This window comes from Numida meleagris, chromosome 1 (genome assembly GCF_002078875.1).
Source record: "Numida meleagris isolate 19003 breed g44 Domestic line chromosome 1, NumMel1.0, whole genome shotgun sequence".
Taxonomy (NCBI): domain Eukaryota; kingdom Metazoa; phylum Chordata; class Aves; order Galliformes; family Numididae; genus Numida; species Numida meleagris.
In genome coordinates this window covers 192,075,530-192,096,828 of record NC_034409.1, presented here as the reverse complement: position 1 = coordinate 192,096,828, position 21,299 = coordinate 192,075,530, and the positions used below count along the sequence as shown (strand labels likewise).

At 44.9% G+C, this 21,299-nt stretch overlaps 1 protein-coding gene across 4 annotated transcripts in view; it reads left to right on the top strand.

Annotated features, from left to right (window-relative positions):
• UVRAG (UV radiation resistance associated) overlaps positions 1-21,299 on the top strand; it is an 83,770-nt gene that overhangs the window by 23,569 nt on the left and 38,902 nt on the right. For all 4 annotated transcript variants that reach the window (XM_021383529.1, XM_021383534.1, XM_021383543.1 and 1 more), the window contains 6 exons: positions 10,136-10,241; positions 12,490-12,616; positions 13,329-13,413; positions 13,881-13,968; positions 14,554-14,614; positions 16,301-16,466. In XM_021383529.1, coding sequence (XP_021239204.1) covers positions 10,136-10,241; positions 12,490-12,616; positions 13,329-13,413; positions 13,881-13,968; positions 14,554-14,614; positions 16,301-16,466 — 633 coding nt within the window. The remainder of the gene's footprint in view (positions 1-10,135; positions 10,242-12,489; positions 12,617-13,328; positions 13,414-13,880; positions 13,969-14,553; positions 14,615-16,300; positions 16,467-21,299) is intronic.

Here is a 21,299-nt window from a genome sequence, read left to right as displayed (position 1 = left end):
CCTGGTTCCACTTTTGGAGTACAACAACCAGAAGGCGTGGTAGGAAGTTCTGGTTGTGTTCAGGTACGGTCCATGGGAAGAAAACTCTTCTGTTACCTGACATTAAACCTTTGTTAAACAGAAGAAAACGTGCAGGGGTCATGCATTTTTTCCCCCTTGTTTCCTTGGGAATCACAATCCAGAAAACAGAAACAGTTGCTCATGAAGCTTGATGGACAGCAGCTCTGCTGCTGATTCATATCAATGCATTCTGCATACTTCATCAAGGAGTACGTGGTGCGTTGCCTTCTTCCAGAAGTTGAAATTCAGAATTGGTGGCCTCACCTGGATACTGTTTTCTTTTTTTTTTAACCTGCTTCCTTCCTAGGTGGGAAAACTCCTTGGGAATTGAGGTTGAATTCCCTGTGTAGTCCTGAATCCTTCCTCTGACCTCGTGCATTGATTCAGGTTTTCTTACAGGTGTGCTTTCTCTGCTGCTGCTTACCTGTGACACCTCGCTCAAAAGACTGACGACAGCATTTATTCCTTTCTAATAACCTCCAGTCTCTATCTGGTGGCTGTGCTTTTTCTCCTTCCAGACAGTCTGCTTTGCCACCTCCTCCAGGAGCCCAGGCTGGAGCAGCCAGCCTGGAAATTCTTTCCAAAGATGGTTTTTGTGAGAGCAGGTTCCTCTTAGAACCAGAAGAGAGGAACAGGCATAAGCTGAGTTGCAATTCGTCTGACAGGCCGTGTGCTTTGGGAGGAAATGAATTGCTGCCTGCCTGCTTCTGTCCACTGGCTATAAAGAGAAGAGGGAAGTGTCTACCCTAAAGGTTTGCATCTGGTCACATAAATCCCACATTTCGAAGACTTTTCCTCATTATGTGGTGTATTTGTCTGCAGTAAAACCTCGCTACTTGCACATGTGGCTTCCCGATATATTTTATTTTTTTCTGCTAGGCTGTGAATATGGAGAACAGATTGTCATGACTTTGGTTTTAATTTCCCAAAGAAGGAAGCAGGTCCTGGTGATGCTTGCTGTCTTGTGTCGGAGTTATTCTGATGGTACCACGCCACCAGGTGCACCATAGCCACGGTGCTCAGCTGTGCAGCATGAAGATTGAGACCACGTCCTGGTTCAGCCCTTCTCTTGAAAACTGCAAAACGGGGAGAACTTCTGTGGCTGGTCTCTGTCAGCTGCTTTTTGGGGGAAGAAACGGTTATTTGATTTTTCAGTTTTCAGACAAAATGAATAGCTAAAACTTATGAAGCTAGTGAACGGGCCTTAATGAAGAACACGTGCTTGGCTCCAATTATGTTGATTAAAAAAAAAATCCATTAGAAATGCCAGAGAGTGTGAACAGTAGAAGAACTGCAGTGTTAGATGAAAAGGGTGCCTGTGTGCTCAGATGCTTAATTGCGTGGATTTATAAGTTAATTAAGCGGGAGGAGAAGTTTAAATACCCAGACAGCTTAGCTTTACACAAGCAAGTGCTCAGCACCTCTGTAACTCGTGAACCTTCATGTTTTGGTGCAGGGACAAGATCCTCAGGCAACCGTGGTGCAGCTAATGAGATGTTCACACCACGTGGAGGTGGCAAATGTTCTTACAGTCCTTTGTTTTAAGAAGATTTCCCGGCCGAAATCCACCATCCCAAATGGAAGGCTGAAATGTTGAAGGTTTTATTTCTTTTTTCCCCCTTGGCCATGTTGTCCTATTTCCTAAACAGAGGTCACGTGAAGGCTTTCTAAATATTATGTAGCTGGTGGCAATAGGCTCTGCAGTAACGTGGTTCACCTCTCACGTCCCACTCAGGATGAGCCACCTCCATCTGAGGTCATATTGTGGATGTGTCTCTGTAATCGAGCTCCCTACTGCATTAGTTTGCAGTGCTAATGGGAACAGATTGAGTTTTTCTATTCACTCAGGTGTTTTTTTGTCCTTTCTTTTCTTTGAACTTTGGAGACTAGACCTTTCTGTATTAAGTGGTGTTGGGAAGATGGGATATGCTGACAATCACTATGGAAAGGACTTAGCCCTGTACATGAAGGTCTTTTCTTCAGTTACTTTGTTGTATTTAGGAACATCTTGTGTCCTACAATTGTTTTTCCACATCGTTTCACTCAAAGCAGTTGGGCTTCTGATAGCATTTGGGCCTCGAAATACATGATTACATGAAATCCTCTTGAGTTATACCATTACCTGTATCTTATATAAGAACTCCTGAGACCTTCCCCTTTGTAGTTTAGCTTCCTATGTTCGCAGCCTCTTTCTTTGTGGTTTTAACCATTCTTTTAGCAGGAGTGAGGGCATGTCTGTGCTGTTTGGCCAGCCTTCGGGAGCAAATTGGAAACATTTTTGCTGTACTTCTGCTTACAATAACTTTTTTTTTTTTTACAGCAACTAAGAAAAAACTCTGATGTTAGTACAATATTGGTCCTGGAGATGGGAGTAAAAGAGAAGCTTTGGATAACTGCTCTAATATCATCTAACCTAGCTGGTGTTGGTTTAAATAAAACTTCTAGGTGTTAAAGGGCTTCTGCTGTGCCTGTGACATGATCTGACCCAGCAGATCAAATTAGATCAGATTAAATCTTCAGAACTGGAGCAACTCCAGAGAGCGTGTAAGCTTTCATTAAACAAAACAGCTTCTCCCAGTTCTGCTGGTAAGAGAAGAAATTTGGCTGCCCTGTCCCGAGCAGGTAAACTTGGTTTCCCAAAGCAGGTCATAACACCACGTGAACAGCTCTGCTGTTTTTCACGTTGCAGTAACGGTGACTCAGGTTCTCACTGAGCTTAAATGGCCAGAGGTGGGCAGTGACAAGACACTGCTTGGGAGGGGGACCAAAGCTCAGCTTCTCAACTCTTATTTCCTAAGCTGGAGGCACGGAAACGTGGATGAACCACTTCTCTTGGTCTGAATCCAATGGGCAGCTGTGCAGTATTGAACCTGGTCACGTTGTTAATTCATACTTCTGTTTGTCGTGCATTACAGACTGTCTTAACATCTCTGTACCTTAAATATCCTCCATCTTATTTTTCATCATCTGTTGTGGGCCGGGGACGTGCTTGAAGTGGCAGGGTTTGGTTCACATTTGCTGTTGGTAATACAACTTGAAGAAGTCACAAGCTATGACCGAAGAGAATTTATGTAAGAATGCAGATGTAGGTCATGCTTGTCAGCAGTTGGAAATGTGGAGATGTTTGTGACATCAGCCCTCTTAAGAGACCAGAATACAGGGACACTGCATTAAATCAGCTTTTGTTTAGCTCTGCCTTGCTTAGGAGAGAAGCTTTTTAACAAATGGATCAAAACGTGCTCTCTCGCTTCGGAGAGTTGTGCAGCATCCAGTAACAAACCCTTCTGTCTTCTTGGATTTGAGTTCCTCTACTTCCACCCCTGTCTCAATGAAAGAAGTGAACCCAATGGAGCCGTGCAGGAGGTAGGATTCATTCTCTAGGCTCTGCTGTTCTGTCAGCACAGAAGTACTGAGTGGCTCTTTGCTACCTTTCAGGATCCTGGTAGACGTGTGGCAAGAGGCGAGGGGATGTGGGAAAGATTTGTGCATTTTGAAATATGCCTTAAGAATTAAGTCTTCTGTTTCTAGCTTTTTTTTTTTTTTTCCCCTTCTCCTCTCTTCTTAGAGGAGGATCCCGAGTCATAGCCGTGACCGAAGCCTTTCTAAATGTTTTTCTGTGATGGCCAGACTTGATGTTTCTGACTGGGGAAAGATTTCCACCTGGAAGACTTGGCTGCCTACACCATACAGAGAGCCAAGACGAGGCAGGCATCCCCTTGGCTTTGGACATGAGCACCCAGGTGGCCTAAAGCCAGCATAAATAAATATGAACTGTAATCGGACCTCTGGAGTGCCTCTGTACACTGCAATGAGCAGTGGTGAAATGGATGAGCCTATCAAGTGCGATCTCCTTTTGGCTTGCAACTCAACGTGGGTCGGAATTGTGGGGTAGCGTCTTCCTGGGATGGGGAGTAGTGATGGAGATGGAAATGGAGATCCGTGCTTTTTGAGACGCTCGCTAGGGATCTCCATCTGTAGCATCAGAATCTGAGACAAATCAGTTCCCAGGTGTTTTACTCGTATAGTGCTAAGCTATCTGGACACTGTGACTAATCAGTCATCAGAAGAGTCAAGTTCCAAGCCTGACTTCTGCCAAAATCAGTGGAAGGGAGCAGCATGGTTCACAGCAAGTTGGAAGAGTCCATGAAGCCTGAGAGAATTATTTTGTATGTCAACATAAATGGAGGGCTGGTTGTCTTCCCCTTCTGTTAGCTTTATCTTCAGCTCCCCTTGCACGCCATGTGGGATAAAGCATCCCTACAGAAGCAGACTTCCAGCGTGACCGTGATGGGGATGCTGCCAGCTTTTGATCACATTCACTTTTAGCGCTGTTTAGGAGAGAGATTACATAGAGCTGTGCAGAAGTATCTCCTTGCGATGGCATTTGAAAGATCATCTCAATGAAGCAACGTTCAGTTAGGCTAAGCTACGAATTGGAATCTCTTTTTTTAGCTTTACTAGAGTCAGGGGAAAGCAGGGCACGTCGATTCCTAAATAATATTCTAACAGATAACTGAAAATGTTTAAGGAAAGAGGGTTTTGCAAACAGCTGTGCTGAGATTTCCTTATTTTGGTACGGCCATAAGGAAGATGTGCTCTTTTTCCTCATTTCCTTCTGTCACCCTGGGTAACAGCCTCAATGAACACGTATATCAGAAATACCTCACCAGGTCAGGGAAGCTCTGCACTGTGCTGTGACTGAGAGCAAATCCAGTGGGTTACATTGGAGAGAATGCTCTGAGAGCAGGGTGGGGGCAGTGCTCCTGTACGGAGGAACTGCAGAATGCTTCTGTAAGGCTTCAGACCCTCCCTCTGCCCTTTGTCTCGTGGTCGATCTCTCCTCTACTCCAGCTACAGCAGAGTACTTCTTGGAAATAGGCTTTGACTGTAGTTTGGGGATGGCTTCCAGGGAAAAATTCCCCAATATGCAGCTTGGAAAAATGAGTCACCTGAATGCTGACTGTTCATCCTTCTCCCTCCAGTGGGCAAGGCTGTTGCAAACACCTTATTGGTCTTGTGGACTGCAACTGGAAGAACATAATGACCTGGACAGCAGCTCTTTTCCTATCGGAGTGGAGCCTGTCATCTATTAAACCTAAATGAATGCGTTTTCCTTTTCAGTTGTGCAATGAACTGCAGCCATAGGGTTGCTCGCTGCCTCAGAGCAAGAATTGAGACTTATGTTAAGATTTGTTGGCAAGTTACATCTCAGCAAAAGGCAGCAGGATGCTACCAGTGTCACTGTCCTTCTGGTAGGAGTCATCTTTACCTCTTTGTACTCTTAGGAAATTCGTGTTTGCATGTGGTTTACTGTTCTGCGATGTGCAATGTGTTGAGTATGGTCCGGTCTGTTGCCCTGGCAGTAAGGGTTTTGTAAACAGAAATCAATAGGCATGAGTATAAAGGAGTAAAAACGTCTGTCATTGTCCAATACATTTGTTCTTTGAACAATAATAACAAAAAAAAAAATCTAAATCCATCCCAAGGCTGGAATCAGATCCGTGGATTAGTTTCTAAGACAACTTGAGGCCTCTCAGGTTTTGTTCCTGCATTACTGGAGGAAACGGTTCGTGCTTCACTTCGAGGCTTTCTCCTCTTCTGCTCATGGCCCATGTGTAGTGAGGGTGATCTACACATTGCCTCTTTAAAATGTTCCTCTTTCTGGAGGCCTCCCTTGCTGTCCATCTGATGCTTTTTTGTGTTCTTTTTTCCCCTTCTCCCATTGCAAATAGCTCAAGTGCCTTGATTATTCAGAACCTCAATTCAAGTCCTACCTATGTAAGCCAGCTTGAAACCATTTGAGAGGGCAATGGAAAGTATGTGCTCGTTGAAAGCATCTTCTGTGATGAGTCTTGTAGAGGCTTCATGCCGTAAATGAACGAGCCAGACTTGCATTTTATTCCCTCTGCCTTCTCTTGTCCTCCATCTGCTTTTGACAAATTGTAGGAGTAAGTTTCCGAGGAAAGCGGGAAAGGGAGCATAGGATTGATTATAAATGAGAGATTTTTTTTTTCTTGTGGGAAAGTGGATGTAGACAGTGACGGTTTAAGGGGCTGTGTAAGAAATACTCTACAGCTGGCTGGCACTCCCTACAATCTAATCTCTGGTCCGATTTAAATGAAGTACGTGTTCCATTTCTTTATTTATTAGGAAAGTCTTGGCTTTGTTTGGTAATAGGTTGGAGGATTTTACTTCCAGGATCCTACGTCTCACGGATGGCCAGAAGCAATCTGTTCTGTTTTCGAAATCCCTGGTAGTAATTCTCAGTTTAAATTTAGGCTCATTGTTGTTCTGGCAAATCAGGCTCCAGGCATTTATTTCTCTCGAGAAGCAGCGTAGTATGTGAGTGCTGTCATTAATTGATGTATTTATGGCTTCAAGTTCCATAACACGAAAAATCCAGATGTCTGATAGAAGCAAGTAGACGTTTGGAGTGCATGGTAGAACTACGAAATAGCGTATCAAATGTCAAATCAAGTTGAGACTTTTCATTAATGTAAACATAAACGTATGTTAGCTTCATAGGCAGAACTGTCAGGAACACTCCAGGTTTTTTGTTTTTTAAGCCAGGAGTTGCTACGTAAAGCAGTAAATCAGCAGAAGAACTAACGACCAAGAGGGATATCTCACGTGGAGGATGCAGCAGAGTGAAAGGGAAGTGGTTCAGATGAAGCTTCAGGCATTCCCTCCAACTTAGTGCAAGCTGGAAGGGAGCAAACGTGGCGTTACAGCGTGTTCCCAGGCTGGAAGGCTGAGTGAAGTTGGACCCCTGCGTTGTGAGGTCTTTGGGAAGTTGGGAAAACTGCTTTATTGCGTGAACAGGACAAGGATGTTGTTGCTACGAAGTCATAGAGTGGTGAAGAAGTCCAAAACTCGACCGTTTTTTTTCTTTTCTAAGTTAGTACCTGGCTTGAGTTAATTGCCAGAGCAGCCAATCCGACCTTAAAGATGCTCAGAGATCTGAAACAGCTCGGATTTCTATTGACGGAACACTGAGCGAGTACTGGAATTGTTTCGGGTCTTAAAGCCAAAGCAAAAGGTGCTTTGTGGAGGGGGAGGGAACACTTGAAAAGCGTTGAAGAAACGCTCAGAGATGTGGTGTCCAGAGAAACTGTCCAGGGAGGTGGGGGTGCCCCATCCCTGGAGATGCTCAGGGTCAGGCTGGACGGGGGCTCTGAGCACCTGCTGGGGCTGTGGGTGCCCCTGTTCAGTGCAGGGAGCGGGTCCAGATGGCCTTTAAGGGTTCTTTCCAGCTCCAATCATTCTATGCATGCCCCAGTTAGCCCGGGTTTCATCAGCTTGGAAACCAGCAGCAGGGGTAGGCACTGAGTTTTTGCCTTCGGGTTCTTTCTAAAGCAGTGACGCAGATGCAGTTTTTTTTGTTGCTTTCAGATTACACTACACGACTGATGCTTTCGTATCTATTCCACTTTCTTTTCATCCCAAGGAAGGGAGAGCACTTTCTTTCATCTCAGTCTTCTGCGGAGTCTCAGAAAGCATGGTGGTACGAGAATGGAAGCAGAACAACAGCTCCATGCATTTCCATTTAACTATATTAGGGTGGCCTCCCCAGTGAGGGCTTTCAATGTCTGCTTTCATCTCAGCGCTTTCCCAGGCAGCAGCGTGCGACTCACCTGATCTTGGGCAATTGCACAGCAGCTCTCAGGCCCCCAGGTAACAGCAGTAAATCTACCAAAGTTACGTTCGTGTTACTCTGCTCCTGGCTGACCGTGGCTGCGAGCTGCTGCAGGATCGCCGGGATGACAGCACTGCTGGCTGAGATTTCTCTGTAAGAAGACTTGAGTTTGGTCTTGGCTTCCCTGACCATCGATGGGAATTTGATGGCAGGCCAGCAGCCTCTCAGAGCTCTGAATGAGCTCTTCAAGTGCTAATTTCGATAATAAATAATAATAAAAATCACTTAAATGATCTAGGAAGAATCCTCCGTTGGCTGGTGTCGCATAGGTTGTTGCCATCGGTTGGCTTGTGGCTGTCAATTACTAAACCCGTTTGGATTGCGCTCAAGGCACACATTGTGCTAACTTTAGGCTCTAGCTTTTTGGCCGCGCGTGCGGATGAGAAATGGAAACAATATGTGGTCGATGAGCATTGAAATTCATCTCCATTAATTATACCTACATTTTTAATCCAGATTTATGGCCTGCACTTGGTGATTTCAGACAGCAAACTGAACTATCCTACGCTATGTGCTGGTTTAAGAGTCAGCCTTGATACCTGCTTGTTCCTCACGCTTGGGCGTGGGTAGGACTCAAGGCTGTTACTAAACCTGTAGGTTGTTTAGCTGAGCACTGATGTGGCAAGCAAACCTCTAACAGCCTGGTAGTGTCCTAAGTGCCCCTCTGATGGCTGCACCACTCCCCAGCAGTGGGATTTTGCTATGTGAGCTGTGGTGGCGAGGCTGTGCAGCACCGAGTGCCTACCAGACTCCATGAAAAGCGTTCTGCCCGTATAAAACCAGATGAAGAGGAGGGAAAGGTGTGTTTCACTCTGCTGTTATTGCTCTTTCCATCTACGTCTTAGCCCTGGGTAAGAATTTCTGATGTCTGGAAAGAAAACGTTCCAGACCTTCGGAAAGGGGCAGGCTGGAAACTGTTGGGTAGGAAACTTAGACCCTGCTGCGTGGAATCCAGGTGTGCTGGGGAAGGTGGGAAGGTAGTTCCCCATAGGAAATGTGTTTGTGAGGGGCTTATGTCTCCCAACGGGGATGTGAGACCGAGCCCATGGGTGATCCAGTGCTGTAGGCTTCAGCACTTTGGCTCCTGTGTGCTGGTTTACTGGGCTGACTGGTTTAGGTGCTGTCCTCACTCTGATTAAACTAATTCCTAGTGCGTGCTGTTAAGTAAAGGTGGGATGCTAAGGGAAGGTGGTGCGAGAAGCAATGCCTGGTGATATCTCATGGTCAAAGCACATAGCTTGGCAATCTTGGTCTAACTACATGCAGGCCATTGGAAGCTGCTACCCTGAAGCTTTGAATAGCTGAGCCTTGATTGCTCCTTAATCTGGAAGGCATTAGGAGCTGTAAAAGGAAGGAGCTGAGCAGCCTCTCCTGTATGCCGTTGTGCTTTGGTCCTTGGCTCACAGCAAATGAGTAGCATTCCTTTAGTAAAACTGTTCCTGCAAAGGGACAGAGCTCTTTCATTTTGACTGAGCAGAGGTGGTTATTAAAGCAAGTATTGGAACGGCCTGGCAAAACATTTGCTTCATGTAGTGGGGTGGCTGCCCACTGTTACACTGTCCTGAGCAGGCCTTAGGTAAACGCTTATTCCAGCAGCACGAATAATATCCTAACAAAAGGAGGAGTTAATTGTAGGGCTGTGATTGGGAAGAGTGCACCTGGGCTTGCACGGCACGTTCTGTGTCTTCAGACCCATTCTCATTTCCTCCAAGACATACGTTAATTTCCACTCCGTGCTCATTAGTTTTAAGGTGCTAATGACTCGTAGATCTGTCTTCTGCCATCGCTTTCCTCTGTGTTTTCTTCAATGTATATAGTGAAAGATTTTTTTTCTCTTGGCTCCGAGGCCAGACAAAATGTTGATAAACACATTTTCTTTTCCCCACTTCAGACTTGATGCAGTAACCCATGGTTTTGTTGCAGGAGCACCCACAACAGATCTGGAGATACTGAAGGGTGGCTTGTGCTCTTGCCCTGGGTATCTCTATGTAATCTAAAGGATGCTTGCACTGCTTTAATTAAAGCTGGCAGTTAACAGTGCTCATGGCAACTTCCCTGCGTGCATCCATATCTTCATTCAGTGCTGTAACTTTGTCGTTGTTACACAAGAACTCTATGAATTGCTCCTTGACCTACAGCTTTGCATTACTTGCATCTGTTGAATCTGTCACCTGGTTGCATTTAGAGACTTGCTGGTTTGCTTCGAATGCTCATATACAAAACTTGAAAGTTATGACTCCTCTTTCAGTTTTCCTTGCAGAACAGGAGGTGGCAACCTGAATTCCTCTTACCTCTGCTGGTTTTGATGTGCCTGGTGCATCCTTCATCAGGAGCCGTGAGGAACCTCTAATGCAGCTGTGATTCCTCTTCTCATTACAGGCTTCACAGAGCCCAGTGTGCAATTAAACAGACTCAGGTAACTGTTCAGAAAATAGGAAGGGAGATTGAAGAAAAGCTGAGATGCACATCTACAAGCAATGAACTGGTAAGCTCAGTTACTTCAAGCCTTATCCTGCAGACTTACTGAAGCACCTGGCTGGTATCTTGACCTGAAACCTTTATTGATTTGTTTTTTAAAACTTGAACATGAAATATTTACTTAAACCTGCCATTTCAAATGGGACTTACCTGAGAAATACGTTGGATTTTTGGTTCGTGCGTGCTACTCAGATTTATAGATTGCTTATGCTATTTTACCTAGAGTATTCATAATCTTTTTGTGCTATAGAAGTGTAAAAATTGCGCAGGAAATTTAAGAAGCTCATCGGGAAAACCAAACTTTAATTATTTAAGCAACTCTTGATGGGTTCTCGTGATGGATTTAGAATGAGGTGAGTCTACTCGCTGCATCTTTTTGCACCCTACTCCCTTTGGGTGAGTAGAATTCATGCGAAAGCTGTCGCTCAAGCGACACGTTAATTTTAAGCAGGAATTGTATTGGACCTCGTAATAGGTTTTGGCAGCTTGTTGTGCCTGACCTGTTGGCCTTCCCCTTAAAAATACACTGGCACCTGTTTTAGGTTCTTCCCAGAAGGAACTCAGTCTTTTGACTCAGGTCAGAGCAATGAGTCTGCAGAACAGGACAGCTCACGGTGATTTCACGTAGACGTCCGTGCTGGCGCTCAGGTGGTTTGCACCTGGTGCCTTGGACAGGAGGAAGAGGCAAGCTTCTGTGATGGATTTTTGGTTTGAGAGCACTCCATTTCAAAAGGTGCCAAACTGGGTTCAGGGCTTGACAAAACGGGAAAGTGGGGGGAGAAAACTGATTGCAGTGTTGTGTTGTAGACAAAGTCCCTTAGGAGCAATGTAACATCTCCTGTGAGCAGCTCCACCCTACAGCTTACTGGCCTTCTGCTGGTATCCTGGCTGTTAATAGGTTTTTAATCATCTTTATCATCTCTTTCTTCCAGTTATAAATCTCCTTGTCCCTCCATCCAAAAGCTTTTCCTTTATAAATACGTGAGCAGGGCTATACGAAGAGCATTAAAACCCAAAGTGACAACAGCAGTGCACGTGATGCAGCTCCTTAGTAGAACGATACATAATACAAGGAAATAATTACCCACTTTTCCTTTGTTTCGCAGCCCAAGCTCTGCTCGGGATTCCATTCCTCTGTAGAAATGTGTGAGCTGCAGTTTCATTCCTTAACACTGAGTCACGCTTCCTGCTGGAGCCTTGAACCAAGGGGCTGAGCATGCATGTGTAACTGAGGCAAAAAAAAGCAGAGGGAAGAGTTCAGCAAGTGCTGACTCTCACACAGTTAGTGTTGAAGTAATGTTATCTCCGTTAGCTGCTTGGAAGAGGTGAAAGCTGGCTGAGTTATGGGGCTGCCAGTGTCTGGTGGCACGTACCCAGGGCTGGCTTGCAGCACTGCCCACCTGCCCCTTGCCTTAGGAACTCTGTCCGTGGCTGGACCTCTGGGATGCGGCTCTCTTTTCCATTTTGAGTTTGCCTGCAGTTATTTTCAAGCAGTATTCCGAACTGGAAGCGTGCTCCTAGCAGAAAACTCTACCTCAGCGTGCTGCCAGCAGCATCGTTTCTTAGTGGAGAGAACGCCTCAAAAGGGGAAAAACCTGATTCTTTGAAAGATGCAGAAAGAGAGAGCAGTCAGAGGGGGGAAAAAAAATCCTTAAACCTTTCAAGGTAGGAGTCCTTCTAGTGGAACTGTGTGTATAATGACACAGTCTATTCTCCACTATGTGTTCTTTTGTATTTTCTCATCACGCTGAGGCTAGGAGTAGGATTTAATAGTGCGACTCAGAGGTTTCCAGCCTTTTTCCAGCCTCCTGCCTGGCTTTGGCACGGGCTCCTCATTACTCATCTTCCTCTTATGACCAAACCCTTTGCCGGGGAATTCTCGCTTTGCTCTGCTGTTAGCATCCGTGTGTCTGTCCTGGGGGAGTTTCCTGCCACCTCTCCTTCATCTTCTGATATCTGCCCTGGGCAAGGTTGCATCACTGAGCACAGGAGAGGAGATGGATCCTGCAGGACAAGCAAGCACTCCAGAACACAGCTGAGTTCTTCTTTCTTGTCCTTCCAAAGCAGTAAAATGATTTCGGTCCCTCGTAATCTATTACATGTGGTAATCTATTGTCTCACCTTCTACTCTGGTAGGCGCCGCTCTTGTTCTATTTCTTCCTACCCCATCTATTATGGGTTTACCTACGCGAGGAACAGCTGAAAAACAGACTGCTTGTACTTCTTACTCACCTATTTGATTCTTCTTCCACTAGAAAAAGGAGAGTGAATGTTTACAGTTGAAGATCCTGGTGCTACGTAATGAACTGGAGAGGCAGAGGAAGGCCCTTGGTCAAGAAGTAGCTTTGCTGCATAAGGGAAGGAATACTTTACACGACAAAGGTGAGCGTACAGGTGTTACAGCTTCTGTTGCAGATGTTTGTAATCTGAACAGAAGAGGTTGAAAGCTGTGCTCAGCTAGAATTTCCTGAAGGAAATCAGAAGAGCTGCAGTGCAGTCAGCAGTGGCACTATGCGAGCGAATCTTAATGTCGCGAGGGATGGTTTTGAACCTGTGCCTAGGATCCCGTTGTAAGTGTTACAAGACCAAAATCACCCTTAGTAGCTTATATAATAAGTGAAAGGTGAAATGCTTTGGTGTTTTGTTTTACGCCGAAAGTGTCCTATGGTAAAATCCTCCATGGTCGAGTCTTCAGAGCTCACCAGCAACCAGTCTGCATGGCTGTCTGATCTTGTTGGATTTCCAGTGGAATACAAAATAATAGGTCGCTGCAAAAAAAGCATTTTGTTATTTGCTTAATTCTGGCTGTGCAAGTGTGCACTGAACTGCGCTGCTACAGTGGCCGTGAAGGGAACGGATCTTAAAAAGAGAATGAGGTTTTGTAGGCTGCACTTGGCTGGTGAATGGATGGCGTATAGTGCATGAAGAATGACACTGTCGTTCCCCAGTTTGGCAGCATGACATGGAAAATGGGCACCTGGGGGTAAATGGAGGGCTAGTGCCAACACTTGGACGTCTGAGGAGTGGATACTGACGATAACGAAGAAAATCTTTGGTACTAATTGTTTGTTTCCTAATTTCTCTTATTGCTTAGGAAATGAATTTGAGACCGAGTACCGGAAGCTTCAGAAGCATAATGAATCCTTGCATGAATTAAGAAAGGAATGCACTGCAAAGAGGTAAAAGGACCTGTGTTTTTTTTTTTTCCCCACTTGTCTGGAATTGGAAAGGAAGTGCAGGTTTGAGAGTAAGGCATCAAAAGGGACATTCACTGTACAGAATCCTTCCTGCTGTCACTCTGATGCTTCTTCAAAGAGCTGCTACAGTTACTAGATAGCAGAAGTGGGAATGAACAGTAGCAAGTGTGGGAGAGAAAAGATGCTGTGTAGCACAGTAGAAATTTCCTGCCAATTTTGGTGAAGCACAGCTTTGTAACAGGTAACTGCTGTAGTCATAATATGCCTACGATAAGAGAGACAGCTGAAAACGAAAAGCTGGTGTTGCCTCCTGTATTTATCCTAATGGAAGCATTTTGCTGGGGGAAGGGGGATGCTACTTGCCAAGATGTGGGGAAGGTGGCAGGTGCTGATATTTCTCTTCAAAGCTGTTGAAGAAGCTAATGACTTTGGGTTCTCTTTCCCCAAAGAGAACTGTTTCTGAAGACAAGTGCCCAGCAGACCATTCGATGCAAGCAGCTGCTCTCAGAGCTCTCCTATATCTACCCCATCGATCTGGTATGTGCTGGATGCTCTAGAATTGGTGCTTGATGTAAGAAACAAGAAGTTCGTGTCGTACCTGGAGCAAACCAAACCTCTCTTTGCTTCAGGATGAAACTTCCTCTTCGCTCGTGCTGCTTTTTACAGCTTTCTCTTGGATTTGGTCCTTTGGCTGTAAACCTCACACAGAGAGGACTTAGGCCAGCATCTCTCAAATAATCTACACTTTAAGAGTAGAATGTCTGTAACTATAACTTAATGGATACTTGCCACTTCCTATATAATTATATAAAGCAACCTTGGCAGTAGGCTAGCTTAACTTCAACGGAGCACACAAAACCAGATGTCAAAATGCAGAGCTCCTAAATCTTCTTCTGCACTGAATTAAGATAAAGCTCTTCCTCTTCAAAGAGAAGTCCCATTTATTTCTGAATTACTTAAAAATGTGGACTCAAATGTTATCTCTGCCCGTACGTGTTTCGTTGAGGGTTTTGGTTTGTCTTCACAAGATGTGCTTTGCTGCCACTGGGTTTTGTGTAGGCTTCTGTTTTCTGGCTGTTGCCGTCCCGTTCTCACTTTCCCTTGTCGATTTTAAACTTCCAGAATGATCAGAAGGATTACTTCGTTTGCGGAGTCAAGCTTCCGAATTCTGAAGACTTTCAAGGTAGGTGGATATTTAATTTAGTCCTTACAGTCGATCCTGCTTCTCAACTCGATACAATTAAGTCAACTGATGGCAGTGGTGAAGGATTTGCATTTTTGATTGGAAAGGCCTGGAGCAGAAGAGAACTCGCTCAGTGTTTATTCCTGGTCCCTAGGTAGTGCAAAGGTAGTTTGACTCTTAGAACAGTACCTCCATATTTTGAGTTTAAATGGTGATGCACAGAAATAGGACTCGAAAGCTGCCTGATGCCAATTCTTGCCATGGGTATGGCAGCGTTTTACGAGCCAGCTTCTGCTGTAACTTTCTGCCCCATCTTTTTGCAGAAGCAAACCCATATGCCTGCCCGTGTCCCGGTGGTACAGGGAGCTGCCTGCATTCACCTACAGGTGTTGGATGCGATTTGGAACGTCCTGAAAACTCCCTTGAGAATTCCTTCCTCCCAGTCCTTGTTCGCTCTGCCAGGCATATGTGGTTCGTGGGGCAAAAACCTCCATCGATTACCAAAGTCTTTAAAGCCCCCCGCTAGGAATTAATTTGTGCTGCTGACGGGTGTATTAAACGCCTGAGTAACAGGAGCATAATCTTGAACACGCTCGTTTGTTTTCCTGGTTGTGCTACGTATAACCAGCTCGGTTCTGTAATTCATGAGTAAGCAGTGCTGTGCATCTTTTGGCCCTTTCTCAGTGCTCCGATATGAACCTTATCCTTATAAAAGAGTGGTTAACTCCTTATATCGAAGCCTCTAGAAATACTGTGCTACTGGGAAGAAGCACTAAGCATTCAGTTCAATGAAATGAGTTAAACTTGAAAAGCAGCTGCCTAACTGTGTAATATCCATATATCCTCTTTTATTATAGAGGTCAGTGTGATGTCAGAGGAGCTGAGCATCATGAAAAGCTTTCATAGAAGGACTTAGCTTATCTGATTGCCCAGGACTCCCATGTGCCTCACTGGGGATGGTTGTTATGTCGTTTACATCGGTGTGTTCCCTTGCTAAGAAAGAAAAGAAATTAAAAAAAAAAAAAAAAAGCAAAACAGAAAGGAAAAGCCCCTGTATGGCTAATGTAGGGATTCTAGAGAAGGATGTAATTTGAACTGCCGAGATCCGTGTGTGCTCCCAGCAGGTGAAGCTTTATGGTTACAACCTGAAACGTCACATTGAAAAGGATGCTTCAAAACAATGGGTTAACCAAAGTTTTTCCAGTTATTGGCAGGCAGCAGAGCTCAGCCCCTGGGGGTCAGTGTCCCACTAGTGAGTAAAGTGATGGAGGAATGCAGCATTTCTCTGACCCTGGCAACGCGTGTCAGCTCCATCTCAAGAAGTGCAGAAAGTATAAGGCTTTAATCACGTCTTGGGATTCTTTTTTTTTTTACTTTTCCCATCTCTTCTTTACCCTTCCTGACCCAGTCCGACTTTGAGAAGGGAAGCTTTTAGCTTCCAAGGGGTGAAACTGGAGGGAGGGCACACCATCAGCCGTGTAACAAAAGAGGCATTTAATAAAAGGAGCAAATGGTGAACTGCAAAGAACTGTAAAGCGGTCTGTTGGCTTCGCTTGCATCTGTCCTTAAGCTATAACTTCTGATAACTTCATGAATTATATTGTTCCCTGAGCGATGGGGATGAATTTGTGCTGAGGCTGCACTGAGTCTCAACTGATTATTTGATGTTCTTGTTGTTATTCACAGCAAAAGATGACGGAAGCATTGCTGTTGCCCTGGGCTACACCGCTCATTTGGTTTCGATGATATCCTACTTCTTACAAGTGCCACTCAGGTATCCCATCATTCACAAGGGCTCCAGGTCTACAATCAAAGATAACATCAACGACAAACTGACAGAGAAAGAGCGAGAGTAAGTATGCCACACATGCACTTCTACTTCCTTCAGAGCAACAAAGCAGCAGCAAAAAGCACCTGAACTTGGGCAGTCCTGGGTGCTCAGCTGGGTTACTGATTTTGCAATTATTTGTTACTGTCTTCAGTAGCCTTGGGGCAGTAGCTTTGGAGTTTCTGATGTCCACATTCTGTGATCTGACAGCATTAGTCCAGCTTTGTCATTCGGTGTCTGTTGGCAGGCACATGCCTGTTGATTAGGCATCTTAAGAACGACAGGAAATCCTAAATAGTGTGTCTTGTAGTGTGGCTTCTGATGGGAAAACTCACCTTTTTGTGTTGTTTCTACTGGCTGTGGGGATAAAACAGGGATAGCAGAAGTAGCCTTTAGCGAGGGGCTGCTGCCAGTGCTGCTGTAGTGCTTGATATGTAACAAAATAAAGAGCTTCCTTTAACACAGAGGCCTTTAAACAGCTCGGAGAAGAGTATTGTGGATGGTTACCTACTAACAAATCAACTTGATGCTCAGTGAAGAGGTTTTCACCTGGTCTGTAGCCATTGTCTTTCAGTGTGCGCCTATTGTTATGCAACTGGGAAGCTATCTTGCTGTCCTTAAATCCTCTCCCAGTGCTTTTTCCTGCCTTTTGGCCCTCTGCCTGCTTTCCTACCCTCTTCACACCTGTGTGCCTCGCTATGACAGCAGTGACAACGACTGTGTAAGCTTTGCTTTGTAGCCTGCAGCTCCAAGGAATGCAACGCTGACCAGCTGTGGGAGGCCAGCTGCTCCCCTCTGATCCTCTTGTGTCTGCAGGCGGCTGCGAAGTCAGGTTCCCAGCACCAGTAACTTCCTTGTGGGTTTTTTTTTTTCCCCCCCACTTGTAACATCTGAAAAAGGAGCAAAGGGAATGGCTGGGGGAAAACTCATTTGTGGAAAACAGCTGTCTCTGTTGCCTGCTTCAAAACGCAAAGCCTTCTCTTTGGATGCACAAAATTATTTCAGTATTTTAGCAGCATTTCCTCCTAGTTCAATCAGGATGGAAGGCTCTTTCCACGTTGGGCATAGTTGAGAGGGTTGGGATTCCTGAAGCATCCAGTTTCTTTTTGAAGCTCAGTGACTTCTGGCAGGACAGCAGAGGTAATTTGCCTTAAGAATTAAGCTGTCACTGAGGTCTTAGTGTTCTGACAAGATAAAATATGGGCTGCAGTAGTTGTCCAGCAAATGATTTTTTGATACCAGCTTAATAACTTGCCCAAACATTTCCTGGATAACTTACACAAACACATTAATGTTCTATTAAGTGTAGCTGTCTAAGCATAGGTAACCCTCCCTCCCCCCCCCCATACATCCCATTTAGAAGAGCAGCAAGCTGAAACATTTCTGTCTGGAAAACAGATTTGAGGAGTAGAGCTGCCTGTGTGTGGGTGTATGAAGATTAAACCAATTTCCTGTTGTCTGAGACAAAGTGGAAGGGGTAGGCCTTCAGGCTCCAGCCTTCCAAACCCTCGGGACTCAGCGCTGTATTTCACAATAGGTTTCTGAAAAGGAGAGAGTTCAGCTAAGTGTATTAATCCCTGTTGGGCTGTTTACCTGTGTTCTGCAAGGTTGTTTCAGGATTAGCTCCTGCCTGAGCTCTTCTCTTCCCAGCTATTGGAGAGCCAGTCCCACCAGCTCTCAGGTGACTTGAGTCGCTATGGAAAACCTCAAAAGTCTTAACTTGGGCTTCTCCTTCTAGTCTGATAGCTCATGTTTCTCACCTGCTCCTAACTGAACGGAGCACAGCAATTAACATGTGTTATTAAGCTGCTTTATTTCAGTAACCTGCCCTTGAACAGCTTTTCCAGCTCCAGTATAAACTGCCGAGTGATTACAGTGAGGTTCTCTGGGTACTTTTGATCTTCATTATAGCACACTTTTTTTTGTACTTTGCCCTGAGATTCATATTGAAAGCTTCTAAAATATTGAGCATTGAGGAGAAGAGCTGTTTTCACTCCCGCTTTCATAAGTACACGTTTGTTTTTAATACTATATGATATAAAGCTGTTACCTCACTCATCTTTCAGTTTGTCAGCTTTTTCAAGTCCTTGTAACGAGCTGGTTAAGTATTTCGAGTCTTTTTCAGAATGTCAGCTATGTTAGGGAGACGCTTCAGTTTAGGATTTGTTTCATTGGATGAACGGAGGTCACTTAAATCTTGTGGAAGTATTCAGTTTTGTGTGCTGCAGGTAGGAGTTGGACTCAGTGATCCTTACAGGTCCCTTCTAGCTCGGGGTGTTCTATGCTACTGATCACCAGCACTGAAGCATGCACAGAATGGGAGGCTGTGGTTAGCAGCTCTCTTGCATCCAGACTGAAGGTGGAACAAGATGCTCTGTGCCACGGGCAGGTATTATTCTAGATGCTTTGCAATGGTAGAGGTGGTCGCATTTATAATCTACTTGATACCTGTTCCCTCTGTATCCCTTTAATGCATTTTGGCACTACTAAAAGGCTGTATCTGTTCTCCAATAAATCTGCCTTTATGGCTTCCTGAGCCAACGTGAGGCAAGAATATAGCTTTGAGTAAATACCTCATTAACATGTTTTCCTCAGTGGTCCCTTTCAACATCCCCAGAGTGCATCAAATACGTAAGAGGAAGCAGTACCCCTTCCAAAAGCTCTGAGTAACAGAAGTCCCAAATTTAAGCTACTTAGCACAGCAATGCATTCCTCCCTCCAGTGACAAACACACACCCTTGCTAAATAAGCTACCTGAAGTCCTTGGCACCGTTCTTGTGGAATAGAAACACAGCGCTTCATCTTGTTCTGATCAACACGGTAAGAATGCTGAAAGTGAGCTACTTGATGGCATGTTCTGATGCTGTCTGTCGAGCCCTGCATTTAATGCTTCTGTTAGCCCTCTCCCAGAGTTTTACATAAGGCATAGCTTCCAGTTTACAGCAAAACAAGAAATGCTGTGTCTGGATTAAGGTGTGCTTTGAGTAATTGCCTGTGTTGGTGGTGCTGCCATTATATTTTTAGATAGTCTCAGGTCTCGTCTTTACATGCTGGTATAAGCTAAACATCTTGCAGGGTGAATGCTGCTTTTTGCTTACTGGAAGCTATCTGAATCTCTATCTGAATCTTTTCAAATGATATCAGTCTTCTTGTTTGAGTACAGGAGAGTGTACTTACGCCATCTGTTTGGGAGCCTTTTGGCTTCCGTGTTGACTCAAGGCTCTACTTGTTCTCTGCATTTCGTAGCTGAAGCTTCACATGACTTTTGTTCGAGTTTGAAGTATAGAATACCAGAGAGCTGTGGATGCCACATCCCTGGAGGTGCTCAAGGCCAGGTTGGATGGGGCCCTGGGCGTGCTGTTCTGATGGGAGGCAACCAGCCCACGGCAAAGGGTTGGAACTGGATGGGCTTTAAGGTCCTTTCCAGCTCAAACCATTCTGTGATTCCGTTCTGTGTTGCCATTTACTTGGGTATGGCTCAAACAAGACCACGTTGTGTCAGTACTGTCTTGTGTCTGTAATCAAGATTCAGAAGAACTAAACATTGAGGAATGTTTTTTTTTTTTAACAAACAGCTGCTTTAATTTCTGTGTCATTACTGAGCAGTAGAAGTACTTGTTAGTTTTGAAACAAACCTGTGCAAGCTATTGGCATTTTCCATTTTTGATGAAATGGCTCCAACGTGAAATGGGACAACCCACAGCCATTCTGGGCAGCAGTGCCAGGGCCTCATCACCTTCAGAGGAAGTAATTTCTTCCTAACATCTAACTTAAATCTCCCCTCTTTTAGTTTAAAACCATTCCCTCTTGTCCTATCACTATCAGACCGTGTAAAATTCGGCCTCCTTCCCGTTCATAAGCTCCGCTGGTGTACTGGTGGAAATAGTAAGTTAGAAATTAAACTACCTGCCGACCTGCCTTGTTGGAATTATATTAAATCGTGTCCTTCCTGAACACCTTCTGTTGCCTTTAAACATAGGGAACATCTATCAGTCCGTTGTTGCAGTGGGTTCTCATCGAACATAGGATCCAAGTTCTGCATGTGTTTGCAGGAAGAGCAGCTAGGTCTGATCCTGAAGCAACTGCCTAGGAATTACTTCTGTGAGATGAGGTTATTCCATGAAAGAATCTTTTTTGTTCTGGAGATCATCTTCATCATTATGAATTTCAAGCGTGCCAGAAGACTGTAATTAGTTTTTATTGTGATGGGTGTTCTAGGTGTAGCTGTTCTCAGGGTTGTGGAGAAGTGCCGGCATCAAACTCGATCTGGAAACAAAATCTGAGTCCATCCAGCCTCTTATGCAATACTACAGATTTAAAATCAGCTGTAGCTCTGTGGGTGCCAAGAGCTTAGAGCCTGGTTTCATTTCATTGCGCCGTCCCTTTGCTAAGCAGCCGGGGTGCGAATAATTGGAACCAGGTCACCTTTCAGTGGGATGAGCCCAGCTTGTAGCAACGGCAGACTGAATTCAACGTGAAGTGTAGGTGGCTCGCAGATCTCCAGCACGCTTCTGTGTCCCTCCAGGACTCAAAGCTGTGAGTTTATCTTGAGATGTCTTCTTGACAGCCAGCGCTGGTGGATGCAAGTGCTTGGCCAAAGCACTTTTAATTAATTTTAATTGGGTTAAGAGGCCAAACTTGAGAGAAGTGGAAAAGTTAGTCGGGCCAGGTGTGCTTTTAATGTGCATGTGTTTAAGTAGTTCGTTCAGTGGGCTGGGATTACATTTAAGACACGCTCGTTTGCGCTAATTAAGCAAGCTTCCAGTGTACTGTGTGCGGTTCGCACAGGACTAGGTCAAGCAGGCTCAGTTACAGCCTGCAAGTTCTGATGCAAGAAGTTCTGCTTGTTGGACCCGA